This window comes from Cavia porcellus, unplaced genomic scaffold (assembly GCF_034190915.1).
Source record: "Cavia porcellus strain 051 isolate PalLab524CR breed Dunkin Hartley unplaced genomic scaffold, mCavPor4.1 scaffold_14, whole genome shotgun sequence".
Classification (NCBI taxonomy): domain Eukaryota; kingdom Metazoa; phylum Chordata; class Mammalia; order Rodentia; family Caviidae; genus Cavia; species Cavia porcellus.
In genome coordinates this window covers 76,888,284-76,912,122 of record NW_026947497.1, presented here as the reverse complement: position 1 = coordinate 76,912,122, position 23,839 = coordinate 76,888,284, and the positions used below count along the sequence as shown (strand labels likewise).

The 23,839-nt window shown below is 45.9% G+C and overlaps 1 protein-coding gene across 1 annotated transcript in view; it reads right to left on the bottom strand.

The window, feature by feature from the left end:
* Muc4 (mucin 4, cell surface associated) overlaps positions 1-23,033 on the bottom strand; it is a 63,079-nt gene extending 40,046 nt beyond the window's left edge. The window contains exon 1 of the mRNA XM_063224348.1: positions 22,907-23,033. Coding sequence (XP_063080418.1) covers positions 22,907-22,973 — 67 coding nt within the window. The 5' untranslated portion in view covers positions 22,974-23,033. The remainder of the gene's footprint in view (positions 1-22,906) is intronic.
* Between the last annotated feature and the right edge of the window lie 806 nt (positions 23,034-23,839).

Here is a 23,839-nt window from a genome sequence, read left to right as displayed (position 1 = left end):
CACCACCTCTAGGATAATCACTCATTTCATGTTGGTTTCCCATGGTGGGCACTATTGTTGCCACAGTGTCAGCTGCTAGTCAGTTCCTGGTCCTACAACCTAGAAGTTCCCTTCCTCTGTCACTGAGGCCAGCCTGAGCAATATAACAAGAGCTTGTGTAAAACAACAATAAAAAGATGTAAGGGAGCCACAGTTCTGAAGAAAGGAGCAGAGTTAAGTAATCGAGAAAATGCATTCTCTTGACACTTATGTAATAGTATACAGTGTTCTCCTAAGAAAGTATTGACCATCTTACAAAAGCATAAATGACTTGCATGGGCTTAATTATAATGCAGGTGGTGTGATCACGTACAAGAGAGCATGGCCTTCTATTTAAAGGAAGCACATAAAAAAGGTTGGGTACCAGATAAAATCCCTGAATTAAATAGAAAATGATAGAAATTCTCACAGGACGCAGAGGAAAAGGGCAAAGAAATTAAAACGAGAAAAGGAGAGATACATAGAGGGCCTCTCCTAGAGAAAGAATCGATACATAGTAAGAATACCTGAAACAGAGGATAAAGCCAATGAAGCTGAAATCATAATAATGGAACTAATTGAAGGAGACTTTTTAGAATTGACAAATGAATAAGCACCCGACCACTTTCCTGGGAACCTAGGTCAGGAGAAACTCAGGCCCATTCCCCTACACTGCAGACCAGCAGCCAACACAGGAAGTACCTAATACCCTACAACTGGCTCATCTTGTGGAACCCAAGAAAACGTCAAGGCGAAGGAGCAGAAGACAATCTCAGATCTCCAGACCATACAGAGCAAATCTGGGAGCGTAGACATGGAAGAAATAGGAAGTTGCACACCTGCAATTTCTGAAAGGATAGCAACTGAAGCAAAGAAAGAACTTCATAAGGATGTAAAAGTGTTCAAAAAAGAGATAATAACAGGTAAAAGAAGAAATGACAAACATAATGAAAGAATTGCTGACATAGATTTTAAAAAGAGGAGCATAGGAAAATGATGGAAACCTTGAATGAACAATAAAGGAAGGAATTACAATGCATGAGACAGAGTCAAAGAGACATCCAGGAAACTAAAATCCCCATTGAAAGCTAGCAAAACCTCCTGAAAGAAACTGAAGATAGACTTTTAGAACTTGAAGACAGGATGGAAGCTATCAATTGGAAAAGGAAAGATCTCTTAAAAAGAATAAGGGCAGCAAGGGATTTAGCTTCGCGGCACAAGTGCCTGCCTGGCAGGAATGAGGTCATGAGTTCAATCCCTGGTTCCAAAAAATTAAAATAAAAATAACAAGGAACCAGGAAATAACAATTCAACACCTGTAGGCTGATGCCAAGAAACATAATTTAAGAGTGATAGGCTTCCAGGAGAACATGGCGGACAGATAACAGCAACTAGGGAGGTTCTCTGAAAGACTCGGCTCAGAAGTCAGGAAGGGTGCAGAGTAAGGAGACATAAGCTGGTGGAGATATGCTCTGCTGACTCAGGAACGAACTGGGCTGAGAGAAACCAACTTGGAATGCAGTCCTGGTGCTAGAACAGGAACAGAAAAGCCTCAGTGTGGAGGCTGGAGCCCGCGCCATTGGAAGCCGCGATTTGGGTTTCCCGCCACGCGGCGGCTGCCTCTACATCGGCTCGGCAGGGAGACAGACGCACGGAAGCTCTGAGAATGGGAATCTGCGAACGGAGTCGAAAACAGGACGGGCAGGGAGGCATGCACTGACTTGTGGTGAGGTGAGTGAGAGAAACTGACACTCTACCACAGTTTGACTCCAGCGGAGGACATTCTGGGCCCAGGCAGTCCTGCGGGAGCAGGGCGCGGTGGCGACTTCAGCCACACATCCCCCTCTCGGGTGGGATTGGTGAAAAGTGCCTAGCCTACGTGACACTGCTGGCGGACCCAGTAGGCTAGCCCAACCCAGATCCCAGAGCCTGACGGTGGCCTGGAGGGGCGGCCCCGCGTAGGCTGCCTGGTCTGGAACTTCCTGGTGTGCTGCGGTGGGCGGGAACACCTAACCGGCGCAATTCGATCAGGCTGTGGCTGACAGGGAGAGAAGCTGGGCCTCCTATATAAGCTTGCATATATAAGGAACAGAGAATATGGGAAGAGGCAGCAACAAGAAAGGCTCCTCGGGCCCCAATCCTGAGAAACAGGTTAATAGCGGACACCGCACCAATAGACATAAAGCGCCATCTAGAGAGCCTCATAGATCAGTTCAGGAATGAAGTTATCAATGACCTGAAGCTAGAAGTATGCAGAATAGTTAGAGAAATGCTAAGCACCACCCAGGAAAAAACAGATGGTGGAATGGAAGAACAGAAAAAGAGGGGAGAATTGTTTGATGGAGAAAACAGAGAAAGCATAGAATACGTGAAGCAGGTTCAAAGGGACTACCAAGAAACTAAGAAGTCTATCGAAGACTGGCATAACAGCTTGAAAGAAACTAAGGACAGACTATCTGAACTGGAGGGAAGACTTATAATATGGGAGAATGAAATGAAAAACTTCTTAAAAATAAAAAAGAAACAAACAGCAATAATACAAAGACAAGAAGATGATAAGAGGATCCATAACTTAAGGATTAAGAACATAAAAGAAGAAGTAGGGACATAAACAAATGAACTACAAAAGCTACTCACAGAAATAATCCAGGAGAATTTTCCTAATTTAGCAAAAGGTAAAGACACTCAGATGTATGAGGCATACAGGACCCCAGCTACCTACAACCCAAACAGAGCAACACCCAGGCATATAATAATAAAAATTCCAGAAATTCAATACAAGAACAGAATATTAAAAGCTGTCAGAGACAAGAAACAGATCACTTACAAGGGAACACCCATCCGAATTACAGCAGATTTCTCTGCACAAACCATCAAATCACGAAGAGCGTGGGGGGAAATAATTCAAGCTTTGAAAGATAATAATCTCCAGCCAAGATTGAGATATCCTGCACAACTGTCCCTGGAAATTGATGGAAAAACAAGGTGCTTCCAGGATAAAGAGGAACTGGGGGAATTTGCAACCACCAATTCAATTCTACAGAGAGTATTGCAGGATATTCTAAAAAAAGAAAAATACAAAGAATCCAGAAATAGTGGCGGGGAGGCCACAATGAATGGAGCAGAGAACAAAATGAAGAAGACAAACTGACAGCTACTGACAGAAAAAGAGCTCAACAGAAATGAAGCAGAGAAGATTGGATGATAGGAACAGCTATTTTGGAGAAAATGACATCTTAATAGGTAATACTGATTTAGTATCATCTTGTTTTGAAGTCTCATCAAGCTTTTGTTCTTCTGTCTCCATTGGTCTAAATAGGTTGCATCTTATTGGATTTTATTATGTACGATAGTATAAGCAAAAACCTTTTAAAGACAAGGAGATTATACAGAAACCATTGTTCATTTTCTGTTAGTCGATTCTAAATACCCTGTAATGCTGTCATTCTCTTAAATGGTTTTACACTGTTTTGATATATTTAATGCTACAGTATACGAAGTTGTACTCAAGGATTTCAAGGAAAGAGACAATATGGTAACTACTTTTATGTCAGGATTATCTCGTGGTGAAACACTATTCTGCTTAAATGGTTATGTTTTGATCTGCGCTGTTTTGCTGTTATGCCCTCTTTTATCTCAATCTCCACTCCATTATTTACTTTTTTATTTTTATACTTTTAATTAAGGGAAAAATAAATAAAAATAGCAGGATATATTATAGTAACCCACTCTGACTTTCCATTATCTCGATTTAAAGCCCTGTATTACTCTCACCATCTTGTTTTTGACTGATGTTCCCCTATTCTGTTTTGCTGGATAGTATCAGGTTCGAAAGTTTAGGCAACAGCTGTGAAGATAATGAGATTCATTATGACGCCCATTCTCGTTGACTTTTATCTACTTTTGAAGACCTACAATGTCTCCAATGTTTTGGTGTTGTCGGTTTTGTTCTTTACTGTTTTGTTCAATTTTATTATAACTAATGATATAGGCAATTCTATTAGAGATAGCGGGAGGCATTACGGTAACCATTGTTGATCACCTTGTATTATGTTTTTACATTATCTATTATGTCCACCCTTTTGATTTGACCGACTCTGTTCTGTTATGTCACATTTGGTTTTACTCTCTTCCAAAAAAGTAATAAGAACCGTGGGAGCAATAAAACCCAAAATGTGTAATAGTCATTGTACAAAAGAGAGGAAAAGAAAGTGCTCTAAACTATATAACTGCATGTATATTTAAGTGTATAAGATAGAAAATGATATCACTGAGTTTTATTGGATCATTGAACAGAACTGTTTGCAGTATCATTGTTGGAATGTCCACTCTACAAGCTTTAATTTTGTGACTTGAACAATTATTTCTAAGATGACAATATGTAATCCATTAACTAGTGATTTCCTACTGTTTATTTTTTTTCCTGTAAATCTGTATAACTTGTACCCTTTCTCTGCTTTTCTTTCTCCTTAAATAAAATTAAAAAAAAAAAACAAGAGTGATAGGTATCAGTGAAGAAGCAAGAGTTAACACACATGACATAAAAAGGCTATTTACAGAAGTAATAGCAGAAAACTTCCCAAACATGAGAAAAGGATCTGGTATACAGATAAGTGAGGCATATAGGACTCCAACTAACCATAACCAAAGTAAATTTACACCCAGACATGTAATAATCAAGATTCTAGAAATTTAGCACAAGAACAGAATATTAAAAGCTGTTAAAGAAAAGAAACAAATCACCTATAAAGGAAAACCAAGGAGAATCACAGCAGACTTGTCAACACAAACCATCAAGTCAAGAAGAATTTGGAGTGAAGTTTTCAAATCCTGAAAGAAAACGACTTCCAACCCAGATTGATGTACGCTGCAAAACTATCTTTTAAAATCAATGGAAGAATAAGATACTCCCGTGATAAAGAACAACTGAAGGAATTCATGACCACCAAACCAACTCTACAAAGAGTGCTGAAAGATATTCTAGGGAGAGATAAAGATGACTATGGTTCCAGGACCAGCAGCAGAAGGAGATTGCTAAGCAGGGCAGGCAATTGAATGGAAGGGAAAAGTTGGGGTTGGGGGCAATGGCAGGAGGCTGGCATGGCAGAGATAAGCCAGTGCGATATCATAATCATTTATGTAGTTGGCCTCAATTCACCAATAAAAAGAAACATTCCCAGAGTGGATCAGAAGACAAGATCTGTCAATATGCTGTATACTAGAAACACATTTGATTAGAAAGGAAATTCATGGACTGAAGGTTGGAGAAGAGAAGACAATGATCCATGCAATAACATCCCAGGAAAAAGTGGGAACATCTTGTCCATCAACCACAGGATGGATAAGAAAGACATGGCATTTTCATACAATGGAAAGCTGCTCAGCTATAAAGAAGGGTAACCTCAAGGCTCTTGTAGGTAAATGGATGCAACTTGAGGTCATGCTCATGGGTGAAATGGTTCAGACTCACATGGGTGAACATCGTGTTGTCTCCCTAGTATAAAAAACTGCAGGAATTAGTGGGATCCAAAGAGTACAAAGGATATCATGAAAGTGAAAGTGTAGGAAGCATCTAAAAAGGGAAGGCGGTTGCCACTGTTAATTTCCTATTATCTTGTTTTGTAGCCCTGTATCATTTTTATGGTTTGGTTTGGTTTGTTTTATTCTGTTCTGTTTTGTTTGATTCTAATATGTCTGATAGTCTGGGCAGCTCTTTTGAAGATAACAAGAAGCATTAAGGTAGCCATTATTGATTTCCTATTATCTTGTTTTGAAGTCCTGTATTGCTTGTTTTGTTTTGTTTTGATTGGCTTTGTTCTGTTTCATTTTGTTTGTTTTTATTCTCTTTAAAATAAAAAATTAATTTTCATGTGGAAAGGAAGAATCAAACTTATTATTTGCATATAATATAATCATTTACACAAGGAAGCATCTCAGGACTGGGGATGTAGCTTGGTAGAGTGCTTGCCTAGCATGCATGAGACCCTGGCTTGTCCCCAGTACCAACAAAACCCAAAAAGCCTCTCAAATTTATAAATAAATAAAGTTCTCCAAACACACTCAAGATTGTAAAAATAGGGGGCTGAAGATTTAGCTCAGCGGCATAAGCGCCTGCCTTGCAAGCAAGCAGTCATGAGTTCGATCCCCGGTACCAATAAAAAGGAAAAAGACAAAAAAAAATTGTAAAAATAACTCCATTCTTATATATCAGTTAAAGAAAATGTTTTTATATATGTATTTATTACAGTGGAAAAATACAAAGCACTTAAAAACAAATCTAACAGAAGATTTGCTTCATGTTTACATATGAATTTTACAACTTCAATTGAATTATATTAAAGAAGACCTACTCACTGTGTACAATTTGGGAAAGACCAAAAATTTATAATCTCACTACTGACAACTATACTGTCATGTTTCCTTCTAAACCTTCTCCCTGGGGCTGGGGATATAGTTCAGTGAAATAACTGTCTGCTTGGCAAGTACAAGGTCCTGAGTTCAGTTCTCAGTACAAAAAAAGACTTCTTAGCTTTGAAATACATATCAAGGGCTGGGGATATAGCTCAGCAGCACGGTGCCTGTTTGGCAAGCATGAGGTTGTGAGTTCAACTCCTGGTATCAAAACAAGCAAACAAACACAAAATAAAACAAAACAAATGCACATCAAGTTTCAAGTACTTGATGTAAATAGTTTTAACTTTACTGATATCATGAGATTTCCTTGTGTTATATTGTTGGCAAACAGGGCCCCCAGGAGAGTCTGATACTGCAGGCATTGTGTGACAAGTCTGTCTCTTCCGATCTGGGAGACCTGGAAGAGCTGGCTCTGGTCAACAGGGTGAGCTCAACCCAAAAACAAGAACTGTATGAAACTTCTCTTACTGAGCTTGGGAGGCCCCTTCCTAACAGAACCATTCCTGATCTGGAACCCACAGTAAGTCCCAGGTCCCTGTGGACAGGAGGGTGACACAAGGCCTGTCCTGCAGCACCATCTCCAACAGCATTTCGGTTGCTTCCAGGGTGTTACAGTAATAAATAAAGGCTGAATCTCTCTCTCTCTCTCTCTCTCTCTCTCTCTCTCTCTCTCTCTCTCTCTCTCCATAATCTTTTGTTTACATTATTTCAGCTCATTTCCTTAATATAAGTTTCTGCAAGTGGAAAGTCTGGTTCACGCTGTTATATAAATTTTCCTGTCACTCACACATTCCACCAAATTTCTAACAGAAAGGTTAGGACAAGTTCCAGTGGAACAGGCAGGAGGATGCAAGTCCTGCTTCCCCAGATCCCCTGGTAGAAAAACTCTCTGCTTCACAGTACGGATTTTAACTGTTACCAAACAGGCAGTCACTTGGCAGTGTTCCCCTTATGCATTTATTTGAAGAACTTGCTAATCATGATTGACTGATTAGTCTCCCGTAGCAGTTGGTGGGAAAGTAAGTAACACATTTCATATTGGTGGTATATTTTATTGCCCTAGAAGTGGCCACAGTGCATGCCTCTAAAACTATCAGGTTGTGAGAAAAAAAAAGATTTGCACTAATTACAAGTAAAGCAAAACTGTAGTGTTTCACCACTAATTAAAGAGTAAATCTTAAAGCAGTCCTTTGAAGATTATTCATCATTTAGAAAAAGCAGTTCTCGGATAAGTCAATCTACTAACCTTGAATCGGTCAATCTTAGATAGAAAACTCTGGGAAGAGGACAGAAGTTCTTTTTGGTAAGAAAGTGCTGAAAAGAGAGTGTGACACAGAATTCGTGGGGCCTGTAAGAATGCATCCTTGGTCCAATCTTGAGCATTTGAGGTCCTGGTTATAGGCCGCTGTTGTCCAGTAATCTGTATTTCACCAGCTGCCCATGGTGACTGTGATATAGGAGATCTGGTCTATATGCCACATGTGAAGACCCACCGCCTTTAAAATAAATTTTTAAAGTATCTATTTTAAAAAATCTTCTTGAGGGGAACTTCTGGGAAGATGGAGGAGTGGTAAACAGCAGGGAAATGGCAACTCCAAGAGCTGGTGTCCAGATGCTGTAATGCAGTCACGTGAGGGAGAGAAGAAAGCGGGAAGACACACAAGGAAGCAAAGGAGAGAGGAAGGAGGGCGACCTGAAGCCACAATGACAGCAGAGAGACCTCAGCGGAGAGGAGGGGGTGGCAAGCAACACCCGCTCTGCGAGCCCTGACTCCTTGCATGGCCAGAGTGGCTCAAGCCTACAGATGTGGTGACCAAAAGTCATAAACAGTACTACAGGCCAGGGCCAAAGAACCAGGGGCTAGAGCAGTGGGCAGCAACCCCCAGCCCCTATGGATTGCTGGGGCAGAGTCTTGCAACACACTCAAAACCCAAAATGTAGCTATACCTGGAAGACATCTTTGAAAGTAGTGATTTCCTAAGTATTCTAGATGCTCGCAATAAAGCTACCTGCCATAAGTGATTTACAAGCATCAACCCAGGAATTAAACTGAAAAAAAGAAAATGAGAAAATACTAAGCAAGATGCAACCCCAGCATTCCAGTTTGCCAAAGGCAAAGCCAGGGAAAATGAGGTGGAACAATTAAAAGGCACCCACCCGGACTCCCCGAAGTGGTGAAGCAGAAGAAACAAAGCAGATGGGTGGGGCTCTAGGAAAAATTCAAATCAGAAACAACTTCTCAGATAACTAGAGAAGGGGACCAAAATGAAAGACACAGTTAGTAATTCCAGAGCAGATACATATAAAAAAAGAAGACCTTAGGGAAATTATGGAAACCATGAATGCCCAACATAGGAAAGAAATTGAATCCATGAAACAGTTTCAAACAGAATCCAGGAGACCAAAAGTTCCACTGAAAACTTACAATGCAGAACAAGCCAATGCAGGGACAGAATATCATATACAGAATATTGTGGCTAGCAATCATAAAAAGAGAGATTTCTTTCTTTCTTTCTTTCTTTCTTTCTTTCTTTCTTTCTCTCTCTCTCTCTCTTTCTCTCTCTCTCTTTCTCTCTATTTCTTTCTTTCTTTCTTTCTTTCTTTCTTTCTTTCTTTCTTTCTTTCTTTCTTTCTTTCTTTCTTTCCTTCTCCCCTTCTTTTTTCTTTTCCTTTTGGTACCAGGAATCAGACTCAGACCTTGTACTTGCCAGGCAGGCACTGTGCTACTGAGCTATATCCCCAGCTCAGAAAGATTTCTTAAAAATAGCAAAGGACCAGATAAACTCAACCCATCAGTTGCTAGATGATGCAAAAAAGAAATAACATAAGATTGACTGGAGTCTATAAAAAAGCAAGACATATGGGGCTGGGGATTTAGCTCAGCGGCATAAGCACCTGCCTTGGAAGCAGGCAGTCGTGAGTTTGATCCCTGGTACCAATAAAAAGGAAAAAGACAAAAAAAAAAATAAAAAAATAAAAATAAAAAAAATAAAAAAAAGCAAGAGATAGTGTGAAAGACATAAAAAAAAAAAAAACCTGTTCACAGAAGTAATGGCAGAAAACTTCCCAATTATGGAAAAAGAATTTGATGAACAGATAAGTGAGGCATATAGAACTACAACTAATCATGATTTAAAAACCCCTACACCAAAGTATGTAATAATCAAGATTCCAGAAATTCAACACAAAACAATATTAAAAGGTGTTAGAGAAAAGAAACAAATAATCTATAAAGGAACGCCCATCAAAATCACAGCAGACTTCTTAACACAAATCCTCAAGCACTTGAGTGAAGAATTTCAGCCCTAAAATAAGACAACCTGCAACCTAGGTTGATGTACTCCACAAAACTACCTTTTAAAATTGATGCAAAACCAGGCATGGTGGCACACAGCTGTAATCCCAGCACTTGAGAAGCTAAGGCAAGAGGATTACTGCAAGTTTGAAGCCAGCCTAAACTACAAAGTGAGTTCAAGGCCAGCCTGAACTACATAATCAAACCCTGTCTCAAAAAGGCAGAAAAAAAATTTTTAATGGAAAAGTAAGATACCTTCATGAAAGAGAACAAACACCTGAGAAAATTTATGAACACCAAACCAGCACTCCAAAATGTTCTGAAGAATATTCTAGAAATCAGTAACAAGCACTAAAACTCCATGAACCCAACAGAATGAATCTACTAGGCAAGCAATCAAACAGAGGAGAAAAAACGGGAGCCAATAACAGCAAAGTATCATGATGAGGATGAGTCAATATCCTTGAAAAGCAGTACTATCCTAAGTGTTCCAATACAGCTACCTGCCAGGCTGGGGATAGAGTTCAATGGCACAGCACCTGCCTGGCAATGTAGGGTCCTAAGTTAGATTACTGGTACAAAAAATAAAAAGGCTACCTGTCATGAGCACTTTACAAGCAAACTTACAGTTTAATTGATAAATTATCTAAATGCAACAGTCTAAAGAAACAGACTGGCAGAATAGATCAAGAAGCAAGATTCAACAATATGCTGCATATAAGAAATACATTTCGGCTTAAGCGCCTTCCTTGCAAGTCTGCGGTCGTGAGTTCGATTCCTGGTACCGATAAAAACGAGAAAGACCAAAAAAAAGAAAAGAAATACATTTAATTCAAAAAGAAATTCATAGACTGAAAGTCAGTGGATGGAAAACAACATTCCATGGGACAGTAGCCTGGAGAAAAGCAGAGGTAGCTGTTCTATTTGCAGACAAAGTGGATTCCAAGCGAAGACTAATTGAGAAAAACAAAAAAGGTTATGGCATCCTGTTAAAGAGAACAATCCAAGAGGAAGAGATAACAATCATAAACATATGTGCACCAATTATATAAAACACATATTAATTGACATGAAAACCAAATATTAATAGACATAAAAAGTCAAATAAGCACTAGTGAAATTATATTGGGGAATCTTATTACCCCACTGTCACCAATAGACCAACTAAACACAGAAATCAACAAAAAAATCAGGACTGAACCAAACTTTTAAATAAGTGGACTTAGTAGATGTATATGGAACATTCCATCCCACAACATCAGATCACACATTCTTCTCGGGTGCACATGGGATATTCTCCAAAGTAGACTACATACTGCCTCATAGAACATGCTTAAGTAAATGCACAAGAATTGAAATTATCCCATACGTATTATCAGACCAAATGCAATGAAACTGAATATTAGTGGCAAAAGAAACCATAAAACTTCATAAAATCATGGAGATTAAATAGTACCCTCCTGAACAACCACTGGGTCATGGGTGAAATTAAAGAAGCAATTGCTTTCTATAATTAAACAATAATACCAGATCAGAAAAACAAAGCAAGCTCAAATTAAAAAAGCCTAATGTTGAACCTCAAGCTTCTAAAAAAAGAAGAGCAAGTCAAACTCAAAGCTCATATTAGGGAGGTAATTATAAATATCAGAGTAGAAATTAATGCATTGGAGACCAAGAAATCAATACAAAGAGTCAATGAAGCAACTTAGTTCTTTATAAGATTAAATAAAATTGACAAACTCTTAGCCAGCTTTATCATAAAAGGAAAAACTCAAATTCATGCAATTAGGACTGACAAGGGTGAAATCACAAGACTCTGTAGAAATTGAAAAGATCAATACTTTGAAAACCTATGTTCTAATAAGATGTAAAACATGAAATGGACAGATTCTTAGATACACATGAATTACCCAAACTGAGTCAAGAAGTTATGGAAATTCTAAATCAATCAATATCAGTCAATGAAATTGAAGATACCAATAAAGAAAAGTCCATGCCCTGACTGATTCACTGCTGAATTCGGTAAGAAATTTAGAGAAGACCTATCACCACTACTTCTCAAACTCTTTCATGAAATTTAAAGGGAAGCAGTACTCCCAAAGGCATTCCTTGAAGCAAGCATTACCCTAACACCTTAACCAGAGAGGATCCAACCAAAAAAGAGAACTACAGGCTAATTTCCTTAATGAACATAGACACAAAAATCCTCGGTAAGATACTGGCAAACAAAATGCTGCAGATGATCAAGAAAAGTATATATTATGACCAAGTAGGATTCATCCCAGGGACACAGGGATGGTTCAACATACACAAATCAATAAATATAATACACTACATTAATAGAGCCCAGGACAAAAATCATATGATCATCTCACTAGATGTAGAAAAAGCATTTGACAAAGTCCAAATCTATTCTTGGTAAAAAAGAAGAAGAAGAAGAAGAAGAAGAAGAAGAAGAAGAAGAAGAAGAAGAAGAAGAAGAAGAAGAAGAAGAAGAAGAAGAAGAAGAAGGAAAGAAAGAAAGAAAAAAGAAAAGAAAAGAAAGAAAGACCCTACAGAAAACTGGAATAGGTGGTCTTTATCTCAATCTGATAAAAGCCATCTATGACAGAGCAACAGCCAACATCAGACTAAATGGACAAAAACAGAAAGTTTTCACTCTAAAATCAGGAACAAAACAAAGATGTCCACTATCACTATTCCTACTCAGTGTAGTTCTGGAAACATTAGCCAGAGCACTTAAAGAAAGAAACAAAATGAATAAAGGAAGGGAAAAAAGAAGTTAAATTTCATTATTTGCAGATGATATGATACTCTATATACAGGACCCCAAAACACCACCAAAAGACTACTAGATTTAATAAGCCAATTCAGTAACATAGCTGGATATAAATCAACACTCAAAAATCAATAGACTTCCTGTACACAAATAACAAACTCCCTGAGAAAGAAATAAGGGAAGCACATCTTTCATTTTTGGTGCCAGAGATTGAACTCATGACCTTGTGCTTATCAAGCAGGTGCTTGTGCCACTGAGCTATATCCTCAATCCATTGCTTTCACAATAGCATCAAAGACTGGAATACTTTGGAATCAATCTGACAAAGGAGCTAAAAGACTTTATGTTGGAAACTATAGTACTTTGAAAAAGTACAGTTAGAATATGAGAGAATATTAGAGAATATTAGAAAGATATTCCTTGTTCTTGGGTAGGCAGAACCAGCACAGTGAAAATGGTCATACTTCTAAAATTGTTATACAGATTTAATGGAATTTGGTCAAACTATCATAGCATATCTCACAGAATTAGAGAAAACAATCCTAAAATTCATTTGGAACCAGAAGAGACCTAGAATAGCAAAAGCAATTCTGGGCAACAAACGCAAGGCAGGGGGGACCACAATTTCTGGCTTGAAATTATACTACAAATCTATCATGATAAAAATAGCATGGCACTGGAAAAAAACCCAGATGCAAGGATCAGTGTTACAGGGTAGAAGGAGGAGAACAAGGGAGGGGGAGGAAAGGATGGAAGAGATAAGAAAAAAAGAAGAGAAGGAACAAATGGAAGCAAAGCTTTGGCAAATAAACAGAGGAACAGGGATTGCAGGGAGGAGTGGGGCATGGGAAAAAAGATAATGTCAAGGGGCTGGGGATTTAGTTCAGCAACATAAGCACCTGCCTTGCAAGCGTGCAGTCATAAGTTCAATCCCTGGTATCAAGGGGGAAAAAAAAGGAAAATATAGCATGTATAGGTACAAATTTCCTACAATGAACGTACAATAAATGCGTGTGTGTGCGTGTGTGTGTGTGTGTGTCCAATAAAAGAAAAACGCCCTAAGGAGCCAGGTGTGATGCTGCACACCTGCCATCCCAGCAGGTGGAAGGCTGAGGCAGGAGGATCACTGACAGCTCAAGGCCAGCCTGGCCACACAGAGAGTACAAGACTCTGTCTTAAACAAAAAACCAGTTCGCGAGCTCAAACCACCTTACTAAGTTGCAAGGTACAGCCATTCGGGGTCCTGGCCAGACTTGTTCTTGCCACCCAAGCACTGCAGGAGGGAACTGGCCATCCCCTCCCACCCCACAGCCAAAGTCAAGCCCTTTCTGCTCCGCGGGGCGGCAGCAGTACCTGGTCGGTGTCACTCTGGCCCTTGGTGCAGGGCAGGTGTGAGGGGACGAGCCCTCCCTGAGAGGAGCCCATGGCCCCTCCTCCCCTCTCTTCTCACTTCCCAGACACCCGCCTGGGGCCTCTGAACAGCCTGGGAACCCTCTGTGAGTCCCAGCCCCTGCAGGGAAGGCCTCTGGCTTTCACCGCAGAGATGCTGCGCTTCCTGGACACACGCTGTCCTCCAAAGCCTCGATCCTCCCTGCCTGGGTCTCGTGTTGTCATCTCAGGCTGCATCCTCCTCCTCCCCACGGACAGTCACGTTACATCTCTTTGAGTCCAAAATGAAAATCTGTCTCCACCCGGGACCCTCCTTGTCCCTTTTTCTTTCTTTCTTTCTTGCCTTAGGGGCTGATCTTTGCAGTGAGGGAAAATCCCACTTCTTAAAAAAAGTTTGTATTTGGAGACAGGGTCCTGTGACATTGTTAACCTGCCCAGACTAGACTCCAGTTTTCAGTCCCCCTGCCTCAGCCCCGTGAGTAGCCAGGATTGAGGGTGTGCACCGCCACGCCCGCCGCACTGTTTCCTGCACCTCCCTTCTTTCTGTGATTACAAGGACAGCCCCTGCATCTGCAGACAGAGACGTGTTAATTCTTTTCTCTTCCTGGTCCCCAACATCAGTTTAGCACAGTATTGTCTCACCAAATCTCTTCCCCCATCACCCTCTGTCACTGCTGCCTCTGTTGCCGTGGGGTGTGTGTGTGTGTGGGGGGGTTCTTGGTATTTCGTTGTTTTTGTTTTGTTTTGTTTTTTTCATGGCTCTGAGTATTGAACCAACCCAGGGCCACTGTACTGAGCTATATCTGTAGCTTGTCTGCCCTTCCTTTCTCTCTCTTGTCTCTCTCTCTCTCTCTCTCTTTTTCTCTCTCTGTCTTTCACACACACACATGATCTCACTAAGTCACTAAGTTTTTGTCCAGGTTGGGCTCAAACTTTCCATCCTCTTGCCTCAGTCTCCCAGAGTGGTGGGACTACCCAAGGGCTCCACCCCGCACAGCAGCCTTTTGACCTCAGTGTCCAGTTGGCCTCGCCAGAGCTATGAAGACTGTGACCAGAATCCTTCCTGTCCCCCTCACAACTGCGATAAAGAGGCTGGACATGAGGGCTCTAAAGTGGCTGTGCTTAGAGGAGGCCTCTGGTGGCCGAGGGTCCCTCGAAGGGCACTGTGGCAGCCTCTGCAGAAGACCCGCTCCTCATTTCGAGTTCTGGTGAGGGTCGGTCCACTTAGAGGCTTTCACACAGAGACAGCCTCCGGCTCCTGACACCCTGCCCCGTCCCTCCCTGGCTCATCCACAGCTCTCTGGTCCTGCTGCCCTTCCGCTTGAGTGCGGGTCCATTTTCTCCCCAAGGTATCTTCACAGCCAGGACCTGTACTAGCTGGACTGGAAGGAGGCAAAGAGAATCGGGAGGCCAGCAGCATCCAGTCGAGGATGCTGTGGTGTGGCCACGTGGCCGCAGCTGAGATCCGAGAATAACAGCAAGTAGATTCTGCTCCAGGGGGAACCCAGGGCCCAGGGCCCCGGACTGCTGCCTTTGCTGGTACCACAGAACCTCGCAGAGACAGCTGCCTGGGTCCGAGGATGTCCTGGCAGAGCCCGTGCTGGGACTGCTTCCCCCTGTGAATAATGACAGTGGTGTCCAGCGCCCCACAGCTTCTCTCGCTCAGGGTGGCCCTGTGTCCCCAGGGAGGAGCCTGAGACATGGAGCCCAACTCATCCTGCATCACATGTCTGTCAGCTGCAGGGCTGGGACCCCATGGCAAGAGACCAAGTGGGGAAGAAGTGACTTGGTGCTCACCTCTGGTCACCAGTGGGTGGACAGCTGAAGGGGGCAAGGCGGGGGCCACTGCCCAGTCCCAAGTTCTCAGCCTTCTCGTGGGTGTGGTCAGCATGTTTTCGGGGGACCAGTGATGTGACACCCAGCTACTTCGGCCGGTCTTCCTGGAGTCTCCTTTCTGGGGTGGGTCAGAGTGAGTTGTAGTGCTATTGACCTTGGGAGACAAGTGCGGTGTCTGATGACAGGTGTGTGACATAGCCAAGGGGACAGTTGACTGGAAATTCTATGCTCCTGCCTCAGGAAAGAATCCCCTGGCACCTACAGCAGCGACTTCTCTCTCCTGTGGTGACTCAGGCCCCTCTGGGCTCCAGGCCTGGGAGACTGAAGGCATGGATGTCCCTTCAGGTATCCCTCGGATGACCCCAGGATGACAAGGTGACGGCAGGAGGTGGCATTCCTGCCCAGTGGGAGTCACTCTCTCCTGAGACGAAGGAGCCTGTTGCAGCTGGGCGCTCAGGGTACAGTGTTCCGCTGTGCCCAGTGTCTGTCTCTGCGAGGTTCTGGGTTCCAGCAAAGGCAGCAATGCAGGGCCCCGGGCCCTGGGTCCTCCTTGGAGCAGAATCCACTTGCTGTTGCTCGTGCAGTCTTGGATCTCAGCTGCGGCCACCAGGCCACACCACAGCACCGTCTGCCTGATGAGCTGGCCTCCCGCTTCCCCACGGTACCCACAGCCGTCAGCCGCAGATCATTCCCAAATCGGGACTCACCCCTCCTGTCCCTGAAAGCCTTCACCGTCCGCCCCGAACACCCACAACCACGCAGGGCTCACGAGGACCTGCCAGCTTAGTGCTGCTGCTTCTGTGAGTCCCCAACAGGCTGAGCTCTTTCCCTGCTACACAGGATCGGGCCCAGCACCTGCTACCCGATGCATGCAGCCCTTCCTCATGGAAATGGATACCAAGCTCCCTGCATTCCTTTTTCTTTATCTTGTGTGTGTGTGTGTGTGTGTGTGTGTGTGTGTGAGAGAGAGAGAGAGAGAGAGAGAGAGAGAGAGAGAGAGAGAGAGAGGGAGAGGGAGATACTACCAAAAATTGAACCCACAGCCTTCACAACTGAGTAACAGCTTCAGTCCTTTTGAAATTTTTTTTTTGAGACAAGGTCTCTCAAAATTGCCCAGGTTAGGCTCCAGCTTGCAACCCTTCTGCCTCAGTCTCCCCAGTGCTAGGACCACAGGTGTGCACCACATCCCCAGCTCTTGTGCTCCTCATCCTGCACCAATTCCACACAGCACTTGCTGCCTTGCAGTCAGGAACTTCCCCGTGATTAGCCAAGGTCTGCACGTGGCAAGCTCCTAGCTCCAGAACCAGCACCGTGCCTGCTCAGTCCTCCCCAGCCACGCAGTGTGCCAGGCGGAAAAAGGCAGACACAGGACAGGCTTCCTGAGAGTGCTTAGCTCCGGAGTAAGGGTTAGTTACCCAGTGAGACGCCTCCTCCTGGGTGAAACGGGACCACTAAGGTACAGCAAAGCTGCCTGGGGAAATCGGGGTAGCCGAGCTCCCTGAGGAAATGGGTGGCTTTGAGCCTGGCCAGGCCTGGTCCAGTGGTGAGGCCATGTCAGGGGCGCAGACCTGGACAGCCTGTCTCAAGTCCCCGCCTCCTCCATCACTGCTCGTTTCCTTTGCTTTTGTAGCTTAACTTCATGCCGGTTTCCGAGGAAAAATTGCCCCACAGGGTAGGAACAATACAAAAGCGGGAACGGCCCCGTCTCTGCTCACAGGTGGACACCAGGCACCCGAGGAAGGGAAGGACACTGACCAGAGACGCCCTTTCCTCCTGCTGCGTACCCAGTGGCTTTGTGGGGACCCCGTGCAGGCTGCTGCAGGCGGTAGGGGGAGGCTGAGCGCTGCTGGGGAAACCTGCACCTGGGAGACCTAGTCCTGGTCCTGGCTGCCCTCTGCTGGGACATGTGACCCTCAACAGGCCACCTAGACTGAGCGTTTTGGGACACACTCCTCTCCCCAGCCCACAGTGCCTGGTGTGAACAGAAGCTGAGTCAATAAATGATTAGCTAGGATCTGAACTCCTTCCTGCTCTGAATTCCCCAGGCCCACAGGCAGCTAGACTTTTGGAATCCAAACCACAGTGCCTGCGTGTCCTTAAACATCTCAGTCCCAAAGCAGGGCACTGAGAAGCGCTAATGACAGCCCCAGGTAAATCTGCAAAACCCACTCTTTCCTCCCGAGCAAAGGTTCTCTTTCCAAACAGGTTCAAACCCACGAACGCTCTTCTCTCTAGGGAGCCTCTGGCGAGGTCTATGTTCTGTGCGTGGTGGACAGATTGGTACATGGGCGGTTGACAGTCTCTGCAGGGACAGCTCTTCAGTGAGACTTGAAGGCCTCTGGGCTGTGACACTGACCATTGTGGCTGACAGGGTACAAGCACCCTGCAGGGAATCTTCCTGCCCACTTGTCACTGGTGGACTCTGACCTGGTCCTTCTCCCGTGAAGGCAGTGGAGGAAAGAGGACACCTGTGTAGTCCCTAAGGTCAAGGCCACTTCCTCCTCCTCCTTGACCCCCTTGGTCTCCTTGCTCACGCAGAGCTACAGGGCGTCTGGGGTGAGTCTGTACCCACGGTGAGGGCCCCAGGCTGGGTTTACAGCCCTCCCCTCTAACCCTGTGGCTGTCGGGTGCCTACTCTCTTGACCAGGTTTCTGTATCTCTAGGACAGTGAGGCCCCCCACCCTGTTACTGACCAGGCTGTCCCTCCGGCAATAGGACAGTGGCCCCAGTGCCACGGTTGGTCCAGAGTGAAGCTGGTCTCCATTTGCATGGATTGGAGATTCCTCTCTCGGGGGCGCTCTGAAAGAAGTAAGCATCTTGTGTCCCCCAAAAAGGGAAGTCAGTCACCCTAAGGAATGCCTGTTGCTCGGGTGTGGCACCTGCACAGGAGCCACAAGGGTCTGGTGTGTCCTGTGCCCTCCGCCTTGGCCCCGCACTTCTGAGAGCTGGCCTGGACCTGACTCTCAGGTCCCCTTTTCCCATGCAGCTCTGCTCCACTCCAGCTGCCTGATCCGGGACTCTGTCCCTCCCTAGAGGGCGCCACATGCACCTCTCTAATTCCTGTCCCCTTTGGCTCTTCTCAACTCCAGGTTGACATGGGTGCCCTTGAGGACCCTTCCTCTGGCCACTCTCAGGTCCCCAGGGTCTGCTCCACCAGCCAGCCCTCCTCCGCACCCCAGTTCTCCCCTGTAACTCTGGGAAGTCACATACCCAAAGTAATACCAGAGCGCTCATGAGTCACCTAAAAAGAGTATTTCCGGTTTTTGTTTCTTTTTTTAAAAAATCCATTCTATTCAAAGATAAATAGAAAGAAAAGAAGAAGAAGAAGGAGGAGGAGGAGGAGGAGGAGGAGGAGGAGGAGGAGGAGGAGGAGGAGGAGGAAAACTATAACAAAATTTCAAAGCACGTCAATCAAGGGTAACAATGGTACATACACTGCACATTGTCATCCCCAAATCATTCACCCAGAGCCTTCAATTGCCTGAATAAAAACAGTTTTTTAAAAAGAGCGCTAGGTGCCCCCTCAGAAGAACTCTGACCAATCAACTTAAACCAAAAGGAAAGGGATTCTCTAATCCTGTTTGGCCCTTTCTTCCTAAAGTACACCCTGAGTTACGGTCACCATCCCATGCCTCTGGTCTGTCTGCTTGCTAAGCTGTGTTTATCACTGTGGCCTTGGGCACAGGAACTGCTGGACAAGGCTCCCTCCATGCCCAAAGTGGCAGCTGCTTGAACCAATTTCCTAATGTTTTTCTCCACAGGGATCTTCTCTGATTTTCCCCAGACTCCCCAACGCCCTCGACTAGGGGAAATTTTATTGTTTGTAGCAATACAATTTAAAGAAGGAAGATCGGCCGCTGTAGCCCTGGAGGAGAGGTGGCTATGCCCGAGGCCACCCCCTGAGGCAGTGGGGGCACTGGTGAGACGTTGATCCACACCTCTCCGCCACCCCAAGAACCTTAGACCAGAGGCACCAGGTGCCCTGCACCATGGGGTGGGCAGGAAGTGCCCAGGACTCAGCAACCTGCTGATTCAGAGGAACATAGGAAAATGTCAAGATGAAGGAGCTCCAGCCCAGCAGACACAGACACAAAATAAACTAGAGGTCACACACATGAGATTTCTGCAAAGACAGCATCTGAGGTGAAGAGACAACGCAGAGCTTATACTGTCGGATTAATTTTGCACGCCTGCGTCTGGGAGTCTGAGCAGCTATCTAAAGCATAACAATGTGCAATAGAGTAACACTGTTGATTTCCTACTGCCTGGTTTTAGAAATCCAATATCATTTTCATTGTTTTGTTTTGTGTTATTTTATTGTTTTGCTTTGTTTTAGTTTCTTTAAAGTAAAAAAATAATTAAAAAATAAAGAAATAAGAAAGATCTCTGAGCACTGGGCACCCCCCACCCCAATGCCATGGGAGCCACAGGAGGCTAAACTCCAAGCTCAAGCCTGTGGTGACTGAGTTCAGAGAAGACTAAAAATGGAAATGTCAATGTGCAGGGCAACCCTGGCAAAAGAAAAGGACAAAGGGAAGAGCCGGTGCACTGCAGCAAGCCCAAGCAGATAGAGCAGGTCAGCTGAGAGGCTGTCGGGAAGCTCCTCTCCGGGTACACCGCCTCCTCCAGGCTGGCAAGTGGCGAGCTCAGATTGACCCTGCTCAGATGGCAACAGTCAAACCGGGCCTGGTGGCGCACGCCTGTCATTCTAGCACTTGGGAGGCAGAGGCAAGAAGATTGCCATAGTGAACTCTGTCTCAGAAACCAAACAACCAAAGCAAAATGACACCCCTGCGTACACACACACACACATACACACACACACACACACACACATACACACACACACACACACACACACACACACACACGTCTTTCCTGCACCCTTTGCCTGTTAGTAAATTCTTTTTCCCACCCATGGCCTGGCCTTCTGCGATTGTCTGGAAGGACAGTCGTGGCTGAAATTGGCTGAGTAGCTCAACATCTATGTGGAACAAACTCAGGCTCACACAGGGAAGGCGCACACTGGGCGTCAAAGGCGGAGACCAGGACAGCTGGTCTCAAGGCCTCAGTCGGCCTAGAGAGCAGAGACCACCATGCAAATGTCTAGGAGGCACGATCAGGAACGCGGTGACTGCTGCCACCCCAAGGGCCATCTAGAGGAGAGGCAGGCTCCAAAAAATGCACCCTCATCCACCTTCTCACTGCATCTGGCATCCCGTGAGTCCTGGCTCTTCCTGCAAGTCACAATGACCATGAAGGGAAATGTTTTGAATCCATTCAGAACATTGAAGCATCCGGGACAGCACAACAAAAGACCCTCAGGAAAGAGGACTCCAGAGTGCTTCAGAGAGTGGCAAGAATGATGGGGCAAGTGTGCTCAAAGTGAGGGCAAGGTTTTTGAAGGGAAATAATGAGGGTTTGGCGGGGGATTGTTTTGGTCTGTTGGTGCCAGGATTCGAACTCAGGACCTCATGTTTACCAGGCAGGCGTTGCACCACTGAGCTAAATCCCTGGCCCCCTACGTCTTTTACTGTAATACATATTTTAAAATTTCAACACTGTATTTTTCAGTTACACCTTGGCTGTGCCTGTGCGAAGCATTTAATCTGTCCTGAACCCAGAGGGCAGAAACGGTGGCAAAGCCACTTCTCTGAGCAGACCAAGACAAGGTGCTTCTCGGTCTCTGCCGCAGTGGAGACTCAGTTCACTAGCCATCCAACCATGCCGAGCCCACCTCAGCCTTAGAGTTGGGCCAGACTCTGGGTGTGGAGGGGATGTGGGGCCGGGCCAGGAGGAAGAGGCTGAGTGTAAAGGGAGCCACACTTGGGAGGAAACGAGCTGACATGTGCGAAACCACTGTGAGGACAAAAGGATCCGACACCTGCTTCAGAGAGCATCCCAGCAGCAAGTGTGAAAACAGCCTAGCCTCAGGTGTGGTGGGGCACCAGTGCCTCTTGGGGAGCCAGAGGAACAGGAGACAGGCCTGCTCCAAGCCACAGCTGTACCCACCCAGGTCTCATGTGGCTCCATCGCACACTCATGTACTGTCTCCCTTGTGACAACACCCGCTGTTTTGGCCCTGCTCCCTGTGGACCCCTGTAACAGCGCACAGGGTCACTGTGGGGACATCTCTCCATCTGCATTGTCCTTCCCACTTCCCACGCCCATGGCAGCGCTTACTTTTTGGGGAGGTTGTTTCCTGTTTTTTGAGACAAGGTCTCACTCTGAAGCCCAGGCTTGCCTTGACCTCATGGTGATCCTCCCACCCCATCTTCCTGAGTGCTGGGATTACAGTTGTGCACCACCACCCCGGATCCCCTTAAAATGTTAAAGATGACAGAAGCTTCCTGGCCCCAGTATGGTGTCCCTTACCATCACCACATTGCTCCTGACCCTCTACCCAGGAAGGGAAGGACCCTGGTGAAAGCTCCCCACCCCTCAGCCTCAGCCGGGCACAAGACCCAGACACTCGGCAATGCAGGATGGGAGGGAAGGGGAGGCCCCAGTGGGCTTTGCTAGCTGGCCCTCAACTCCACGGGGGCAGGGGCACAGAGCGTGCTGCAGAGCCGGCCAGGTCGGGCCTCAGGCCTCTCCACAGCTCTCGCCCCCCCTGCTTCTGTCCCCAGACTTTCCCCCACCCCCAGTTCCTGACCCTTTCCTCTCACTCCTCCCCCTCCCTTCCTTCTGCCCCATGTTGCTCTGATCTGTCTCTTGCTTGTCCGTCTTATCCTCTGGACCAACGTCTTTCTATGACTTCCCATTTCTGTCACCAGCTTTCTGGATTGTCTGCCAGTCTCCTTAGTTCTCTAGAGTGCCCCTTCGCCAGGAGTGCTACCTGCCTCTCTATATGAGATGCCGTAAGCCCTGGTTCCCAGCTGGGGATGATAGCTCTAATCCCAGCACTTGGGAGGCTGAGGCAGGAGGATCATCACAAATTCAAAGCAAGGCTTTGAATTCACGGGCATTCAAGGCCAGCCTGGACACCATAGCAAGAGCCCATCTCAAAAACAAACAGTCTTGGTTCTCCAGTGGCCCCCAAACCAGACCACCCCTGTCTTCCCAGCATTGTCCCCCATCTTGTTCCATCTTTGCCCAGCACCTCTCTGGTTCCCCACAGGCTGCCCGAAGCCAGCCTCCCCTGTCCCCTTAGCGCCACCCAGCCGCAGGCTTACCCATGAGGCAGCAGCACAGGCAGCTTAGGAGCACCCAGGGCTGTCTGGTCCGGGGAACCCCCCTCATCGCTCTGCAGGGACGGGACTCGACTGCGGAGAGGAGAGGAGAGGAGAGGCCGGCTGTCCCTGCGCCCGCTGCTCTCTCAGGTGAGGGAGGGAGGGCGGTAAGTACCAGGACAAAAGAGGGCGGGGCCCATGCCAATCACCCACGGGCTTTTCTTCCTCCTTTCCCTCTCTTCTACCAGGAAAAAAAGTTCTGATACACTCATTGCTCCAGGCCCTGCTGGCTGGGCCGAGGGTGGGGGGGAGAGAAACCCCAGATGGCCACAGCTATAGCAGGAGAGGCTGAGTCCCTTCAGAAAGAAGGCAGGGACACAGGGACGACGAGGCCAAGGTGAGTGAGGGCTGTGTGAACAGGGAGTGAGTGAGACCTAGAGGCACCCTGAAGAGCAGGCAGGTGCGAGCCAGGCGTGGCAGCACTCAGGAGGCTGAGGCAGGAGGATTGTCACAAGTCTAAGACCAGTCTGGGCTACATAGTGAGTTCAAAGCCAGACTGAATGACACAGAGAGACCTGTCTCAAAAACAACAGCAAAACCAAAATGAAAAACTTGACTGTGGGAGGAGCCGTTGGGGTGAGGGGAGGAATGCAGGCAGGTTGTGTGCGGACCGGGCTGCGGGCTCCCCCTGCTCGTGTGGCTGACCCTCTCTTTCATGGGGAGACTGAGGCCACCAGGGAGAGCAGCTGGGTGGGTCTGGCTCCAGTAGAGTCTGGGTGCAAAGAGGAACAGTGACCCAAGGGAAGATAAGGGAAGCTCTGGAGGCCTTGGAGCTCAAGTCACCCCCATTTTGACCTGTTGGGACTCCAAGGCTCAAACAGGAAGGTTGGGGACCCACACAGGGTGAGGCAGGAAGGGCTATGGAGCAGGCAGGTT